The sequence below is a fragment of the Mus caroli genome, chromosome 19 (genome assembly GCF_900094665.2).
Source record: "Mus caroli chromosome 19, CAROLI_EIJ_v1.1, whole genome shotgun sequence".
Lineage (NCBI taxonomy): Eukaryota > Metazoa > Chordata > Mammalia > Rodentia > Muridae > Mus > Mus caroli.
In genome coordinates, this window is record NC_034588.1 from 956,488 (window position 1) to 964,682 (window position 8,195).

The 8,195-nt window shown below is 56.2% G+C and overlaps 1 protein-coding gene across 2 annotated transcripts in view; it reads left to right on the forward strand.

The window, feature by feature from the left end:
* The first annotated feature begins 2,984 nt into the window (after positions 1 to 2,984).
* Clcf1 (cardiotrophin like cytokine factor 1) overlaps positions 2,985 to 8,195 on the forward strand; it is a 10,127-nt gene continuing 4,916 nt past the window's right edge. The window contains exon 1 of one of the 2 annotated variants that reach the window (XM_021151629.1): positions 2,985 to 3,242. In XM_021151629.1, the coding sequence (XP_021007288.1) occupies positions 3,227 to 3,242 (16 nt within the window). In that variant the 5' untranslated portion in view covers positions 2,985 to 3,226. Of the gene's footprint in view, positions 3,375 to 8,195 lie in introns of both variants that reach the window. The other variant, XM_021151631.2, reaches the window with a different exon arrangement.

Here is an 8,195-nt window from a genome sequence, read left to right on the forward strand (position 1 = left end):
TCCAGGACAGCCAGGGCTATACAGAGAAACACTGTCTTTAAAAAAAAAAAATCCCCAAACCCAAATTCTTGAAGGCAATATTGGGATTTCCTCTTGTTTGTTACGAGACAGGGTATCCCAACAGAAGCTGTGAAAGCAGCCTAACAGGATCTCACAGGACAAAGGCGATCTCTCTTTGTGAGGATGCTTTCTGGAGCTGGGGGCACATATCTAGTTTCTCCTGCAGCCTCTCCCCTACCCCCACTGCCAGCTTGTTGGAGTTGGAAGGGCCCTGCCTAGGTTCTGAGAGCCAGCACGGGTAAGGAAGGGAGCACAGGCACTTCATTAGCTCTTTAGCTGGAAACCAGAAGACAGCACCTGTCCTGCCCCACCCTGCTCCACAGAAACCCTGGGGGGCTCTCCTGATTCACTTTCCTTTCTTCCTTCTCCCCCAAATTCCAGCAGCCCACCCCTATTGGGGATTTGGCAGGAGGTGAAGTCTTTACTCTGGCCCCCACCCCACCCTACCTGGCAGCTTCTTGCTTGGTGCCTTTGCCCAGACATGGCAGAGGGGCACCGGCAGCTTGGAGATGGAGCTGATTTTCCCTTTGGCACTGTAGAGCTGGGGGGTGGCCCTCACTGGGTGAGGGGAGAGGGCAGAGAGGCAAGTCCAGACATGGGGCTAAGGGAGAATTTGACTTTCTTAGAATATGGGGTCACTACATTAAGAATCAGAAGGCAAGCAGGGTACCCCAGGAGCCCCGTGTAAAGCTGTTTGTCTGCTCCCAACCTGGGCTGAATCTACTGGGAACAGCTGCCCAGTTTCTGCAGGCCTATGCCTCTGAGACACAGCTGGGTGGAGCAGGTCAGTACTCCCCTCTCCAGCCTCATTGAGAGGCCATTCTTCCTCATCGCTGTCTTTTTTTCCCTTCTGTTGCTACTCTCTCCTCATTCTATTGTCTCCCTGTGTCTCCTCTCTCTTTTCCCAGGTCCCTTCTCCTTTCTTTTCTCTCCCCCTCAGCCCTCCTTCCTTCTCTCTTCATCGAGGCGGTCCCCCTGACTCAGCAAGGTGCTTTATAAGGTGCTGAGGGGCTCAGCCAAATCCAAACCACATTGTCTGCAAAGCCTTCCTTTCCACCAGGGGTGAGCTGTGGAGCTGCACAGCCCAAGCCGGGCTTCCAAGCTGCTCCCCTCCCTTCCTTGCTCCCTTCAGAAGGGGTGGTAGATGCTAGGAGGACCTCCTGGTCCACTCTGGGTCAGTTACTTGTGGGCATCTGCCTTCTTGACCTTGGCAAGCGCACCAAGAGATGGTTAGGCTCACTAGCCAAGAATGCCATTGAAACTCCAGAGCCCTGGCTGGTGGGGGGTGGGGAGGTGGGGGAGGGAGGTCTAAGCACTTTTCACAGGGCCCCTCCAAGGCACTTTTCATCAGAGCAGCTACTGATGCTCTAGACTTCCCTGCCCCCACCCAGACCAGCTCTCCATTCTCAGCTTTTTCTTCTTGTTCAGAAAAAAAAGGGGGGGGGATGAGGGAGAAAGAAAGGAAGGGAGAGAGGGAAAAAAATAGAAAGAAACAACCCAACAACAAAGTCTGTCCCACTCCAGTGAGGTAATTGAAAACAAACTTCTTCCCCACCCCCCCCACCCCCCCACCCCAGTTCTCCAGTGCAGAACAGGGAAGTGCCGCCCTGGGAAACTAGCACTGGCCATGACTGATGCCCACACTGACCCACAGGCTGGAGGGGCTGTGCTGGACTGGCAGAGTGCCCTCCTTTCCCAGGGGTACCAGCAGAAGTGGGGGGGGGTGAATATCTCATGCCATTCCAGAGACAGGCATCACCTTCCATGTCTGGCTGCCATCGGTATCTACTCCTGGTGAGACTACAGATAAACAACACAGCAACTTATCAGATGACTTAATTGGTGGTATGCTTCTACAAGCACCCAAGACTTGGGGACCAAATGACTGTCCCCCAAGAAAAATCACAGAATGGGGCTGCCTCCAAGCCCCAGATGACAGCTGTTTCCTCTGCACTAGCTCTCATGCTCCCTCGCTCTCCCTGGCAGCCCTCTGGAGAGGGAGGAAGGAGGAGGAAAGGAGACCCTCCTGGGAGGGTCTAGGCTTATGGGTCCCCTAGGTCTCCCACTCAGAAAGTCCCAACCCAAGCCTGAGGGGAAGGAGGGAGAGTGCTCTTAGCCAAACCACCCCTACCTCACCACCGGAAAAACCAACAACCCAAACCCCCAAAGGGAAGAGGATGCCAAATGTCTCGATGGGGAAGCGTTTCACAAACGCGATGCTGGGTCTATCCATGGCCTTGAATCTTCGAGTTCCCGCTGAGTCACCCGTGAAGCCTCTGGTGTTGAAACTGGTCCGGTGCCTTGTGCTGATTAATGAATTACAAATCCCCCACCCATGTGCACTCTCCCTGGTCACCGGGAAGAATGAAAACCCTTGTGAACTTGACTGAGAAGTTGGGCCCTGGTGCCCTCTCCCCTCCTCAGGGGGCATTGTGAGCTGGTTAGTCACCTGCCCCAGCCCCTGGCGCCACACTTAGCTCTAGCTTTTGGAAGTGGGACAAGTGGCGGGACAATAGGCAAGGGGGGCGGTCAGCCCAGACAAAGGGCAGCAGGAAAAACACCATCACTTGCTTGGAGGCCAGCTTGCTGGCATTTGAGAGAATGTGTCATTGCATTTACTCAAGTGGGAGGGGGAGGGAAGGTTAGAAATGAAGAGGCAGAGGTAGAGTGGGTACAGGGACCCTCAACTCGGCAATGAGCAGAGGGAAGGGGGCCAGCATGCCCTGGCCGACACCAAGGAAGAAGCCCACACCAAGGCCAGCTCCCTTTCCAAGCTCTCAGGAGTTTGCCGAGGGACGATGCCCTCCCTGCCCCCTCCCCCAGGAGGCCTAGGGTGGTACCGTCGCAGCCTTGCCTCACCTCACCACCCCCCCTCAGTGTTGTGGGAGGGAGAGGAGCCCCAGAAGCCCTCCCTTCCCTCCTCCCCCCTCTTCCCCCCACCCGGGGAGGGCTGCTACAATTTGTGGTTACAGCTTTACACGTCAGAAAAAAAAAAAGTTTGCAGAATGTCCCACACCGAAAAAAAAATGCGAAACCGAGAGAAAAAAACCTGCGAGTGGGCCTGGCGGATGGGATTATTAAAGCTTCGCCGGAGCCGCGGCTCGCCCTCCCACTCCGCCAGCCTCTGGGAGAGGAGCCGCGCCCGGCCGGCCCGGCCCCCAGCCCCATGGACCTCCGAGCAGGTAGGAGCCAGGCGTCCGAGGCCGAGGCCTCCGCCCCCGCCCAGCACCAGTGAGATCCGGTTCCCGTCCTCCTCCCCACCCTCGGAGCCCCAAGCCAGGGCCGGGCCGGGGAGCAGAGCTCGGGCTGGGGAGGTACGGCCGGGCGCCCTCGAGAGGGGCCGGGTGGGGACGCGGCATTCCTGGAGTCCGCTCGGCGGAGCCAGGAGGTGGCTGAGAACGCGGCGGGGAGCCTGGACAACCCTCAGACCTGGACGGGCGGCCACCTGGAGCCGCGGCGAGGCGGGGTCCCAGGGAACCCGCGGACACAGAGCCCCGCGCCAGAATCGGGGCGAGCGAGTCCGAGGCGGGCAGCGAGGGTGCGGGAGGGGGGCCGCGGCGCAAGGGAGGAGGGGGCCAGGAGAGGAAGAGGGAGGGAGAGAGGCAGAGGGGGAGCCCGCGGCCGAGCAGCGGGAAGCGAGGGGGAGGCCGACACCTCGGGCCGCGCTGAACTCCTTCCTCGGCTCGCGGGGAGGGCAGGAGGGCGCGCGAGAGGAGGGCGGAGGGCAGAGCAAACCTAGCTGAGCCGGGCCGGGCCGGGCCGGGCCACGGGACTCCGGTTACTACGCTGCGCGCGGCGTGGCCGGAGCCCTCCATGCTGCCCACCGCCTGGGAGCCAGAGGCAGGTAGGCGCGGCGGGGTGGCCGGGGCCCCGAGCCCGCGGTGGCCTGGGAGTGATTACTGCAGGAGGGAGTTGTGGGGGAGACGCAGCCTGGCCGGACCCAGCAGGAAAAAGTCCGTCAGCGGCCCGGGAGCGCCGAGACTGCCGGCAGCCCCTCGAGCGGCTGCCTGGCTAGGCTGCCCGTGGCAGGAGGGCGGGCCAGGCAGGGAGTGGACGCGCCGGAGCGGGCAGCGGCTCAGCCGAGCCCCGAAGCCCGGCGCCCGGACCCCGCCTCCGCCCCCGCCGCCGCCGGGAAGGGAGCGAACGGGGGGGGGGGCGGGGCCGGGGGCGCCGGGGCCACACAAGGGGAAGGCGCCATCGCCGCCGGGAGGGGTCCGAGATCGAGAGGTCACGGTCGAGAAGATAGGGCCAGCGAACTGCCAACTCTCACCGCCCCAGTTCTCGGGGCTGATCCCCTCAAGCAAAGTCCGCGTAGCTTCTTCAAAGTCCCCACACCCATGTTCTCACCTACCTTTCTATTACACTGGGGTGCAGAAGGCTTTCCTCTAGGAGACCCCCAATCTCCGTGTTCACCAGAGCCTAGGAGCAGGAAGAACCTGCCAAAAGAAAGAAGGAAGGCAGACAGGAGGATGGATGTATATGGCAGCGGCACACTGAATCTTAGAGAGAGACTAGAGGTGGGGAACATCATGAGCACACCCCCCTCTCTCTCTCTCTCTCTCTCCTTCTTTCTTCTTTCTTCTTCTTCTTCTTCTTCTTCTTCTTCTTCTTCTTCTTCTTCTTCTTCTTCTTCTTTCTTCTTCTTCTTCTTCTTCTTCTTCTTCTTCTTCTTCTCCTTCTCCTCCTCCTCCTCCTCCTCCTCCTCCTCCTCCTTCTTCTTTCTCTCTTTCTCCTTTCTCTCTCTCTCTTTCTGTCTGTCTCTCTGAATCTGAGCAGGGAAATCTCTGGCTTTCATTGTCCCTGACAGGCATCTGTCTCAGTCCAGTCAGTACACACCGCCATCCAGTTCGCCCCCCTCACCACCAGCTGAAAGTTCTAACTTCTCTAACAGTCAGGGTGCACCCTTATAGCTCTAGTGTCCGGTAGCCACACTTCAAGGAAGAGGAAGAACAACTAGAAATGGAAGCTGGTGTCCCTGGGCAACCCCAGAAGTGTCTGCTGACTGGAGTAATGGGCTCCCAGCTGCACACCCAAGTGTCCACTTCACACTTCTGCAAGCCAGCCCTACACACTAGCTACTGATTCCTGACACTTCACATTCCTCCCCATAATCCCACCTGCCTGTTCACACCCTGGCTCCTGCACTCTCTGCAGCCCTTCCCATGCCCTCCTGTACATCCTTGACCACAACAGCCTTTCCAGTTCACCCGAACACTCGCTCTGGGCTATTTCCTTCGTTTCTTTTCCGGCAGCCTCAGAGGGCTGCTTTCCTCTCATCTCCCTGAGAACCCAGGGCCCTCTTGTGGCATAGTGGAGCAGCTTGTCCCTCAGCCTAAGCGGAGCTCCTGGACTCACTTCACAAGGAAAGACTTGCCTTGCCTGCTGCTTCTTTCCCCTGACACTGGTCCGTCCATCTTTGGACTAGAAAGGAAGAGAAGGGGGGAAACGGGACTGTTTGAAAGGACACCAAGATGGAGCCCCATAGGATTCATCTGGGAGGAACCTTAGCACAGTGCAGTCTCTTATGGGAGCCATTGCTACCAGATGGGTTCGTGGTAGAGCTCCGTCTCCTGGCTTCCAGGCCTACCTTCATTCCTCACCAGCCATGGGGAAGGGGACCTGAGACTGCAGAAGTGAGGCTGGAAAGACTAGGTTTCCGTGGGCCTCCATGGATCTCACACCACTTTTAGACTACTCCCTTCAGTTCCCCTCAGTGCACTCCAAAGTCACCCAGATGCTACTTCTGATATGGACTGAAGGTACGACCTTTCCTTCTGGCTCCATATTTAGCCTAGACTGTAGAACTTCTGGACCCAACATCTAGGATTTACAGCTGTTAGCCCCTGGACCCAGATGCAGTCTACCCCATCTACCCTGGACATCTGCACTGCTGAGCCCCCCACCCTCACTGAGGGTGGTCAGCCTGTGGGATGGGCCAGGAGCTGAGGGGAGACTGCTGAAAGCCTGCCTATGTAGCATGTGGGGGTGGCCTTTGGACTCGTCAGGGCTAAGACAGTGTGTGTGTGTTCATGAGGGGGGCCTGGTTTCCCAGGGCCCAGGGATCTGGATAGAATTAGGGGCTGGCCCTGGCAGGGGCCAGGATAGGGAGTGTAGGGTGCTGCAGCAGGAAACGTGAGCCGCACTCATTAGCTCCTCACGTGCTCAGCCGGATTTATAAACACAAGGAGAGGGGATGTAAACAATCAGTGGGCAGGAGCCAGAGGGGCTGGGGGAGGAGGCCCTGGATGCAGCCTTATGGTGGGGTCCACCTGCATACATCATGAGCTAGAGAGAAAAATGGAGCTGGGGTCTACCAAACCTACCCCTGGGCATGGGGAGTCCCCGGCTCAGTGCTCATATTGAGGTCAGGTGTTCTCTGTCCAGGCCTTCCAGCTTGGCAGCCTGAGATATGGGCACATATTGTCCAAGACCAGAGCTGTCATAGGACTATACTTCAACTCCCCTTTCACCTCTACTGGTCTCCACTTTGATTCCTACGACTGACTCCCATGCTTCTTTCTGCTTCTCTTTACGACTGGCCAGTAGGCTCCCCTTCTGTTCTCCTGTGTCCCCCCACCCCCCCACCCCCAGCTTGCAGTGACATAGTTACCTCAGAACTGAAATATTCCTGGAAACACCGGACTCGTCTGGTTAATTTCATGAGCCGTTTTTCTGCCCAGATGACTTAGCTTTTGTTTATCCAAAGGCTTTTTCTCCCCTGTTGTCCCAGTGTAAGGAGCTATTCTCCCCAGAGATGTCCCACAGGGCCCAGAAAGGGAGGGAGAAGTCAGTTTCATGCTAGGCCCCTGACTATATCTCCTGCTATGGGACAGACAGAGCCTAGTCCAGGATTCTGGATGACAGGGCTGCCTCCGGCAGGGTCAAATAAAAAGGCCAGCCAAGCCTCCGGTTTCTGCTTTGGCAATGCCACTAATTTCCAGCAAAGCCATACTCCATCCTAAAAGCTGTCTTGAGGCTGGAAGAGGAAGAGGCACTGCTCAACTCATCATGGCTCCTGAACTAAGCCTACATGGTGCCCCAGGGTCCGACATGGGGCTTATCCAGAGCTCAGGGCTGGGAACAGAGGAGGAGGACTTGGACATATTTGGAGATACAATAGAAAGTAAGAAAGATAGAAAGTAAAAACAGAGGCAGGTAAGAACTAGGGAGACAACCAAGGGAGGAACACAGGCTGCAGATGGGATGGAGCCTGTTTGTCCAGGAAGCAGTTAAATGTCTGACCCTGCTGTCTGAAAACACATGTGAACTTGCACGCACACACACACACTGCCATGGTTCACCTGGAAAGCCGGCCAGTCAAGCACCTGTACTGAGTATGTGGGCCATAGCAAAAGCCCTCAGCTGCCTCCTGTATTCTAAATGTGACAAACAGCCCTGAAGCCCCAAAGACTTAGCATTACAACAGACTCTAACCCTAATCTAGTCTCCATGCCTCCTTAACTCCAAACCCTATCCTGAGTCTGAATACAGCCAAATCCTTAAGCCTATCCACTTGTTTCTAAGAAACATGTCATTATAGAAAAATCTGGAAGTATAAAATGTAAACTAGAGGAAAGAAACCACTTGATCTCATACCTATCCAAGCTTAAAACCCAAACTAGCCCTGCTTTTTGTGACATGCCAGACACCATTCTATCTGATGGGTAAAGCAGCAAACTCCCAGATCTCGGTCCCAGCTAACATTCTGCCTGCCCAGACCTGACCACATCCTCCTCCTGGACTTAAATCTCAACCACACTCACTCAACCAAGTCCCAGTCTACATTCATCTGAGATGTAAGACTAAGCCAGCTCACTGCCTCTTCTATTCCTACAAGATCCTAGCCCTGATTTTCATGTTGAACCTCACCTAAAAATCTCTTTAGAAAAGCATGTTTCCCACCTGATTCTGGCCCTTCTCTCAGTATCAACTCCTGGCTTCTGGAATAATCAAACGCTCCATTCTCGTCTGTGGATCAACCTCCCTCTTTCTCCTTGGTGCTCCCCTACAACACCCTAGATAAAGATGGGGGGCAGGGCCTGAAGGGACAAGCCTTTGATCCCAGCTACTCAGGATGCTGAGGCAGAAAGATTTTTTTGTTTTGTTTTGTTTTGTTTTTTGGGGTTTTTTTTTTT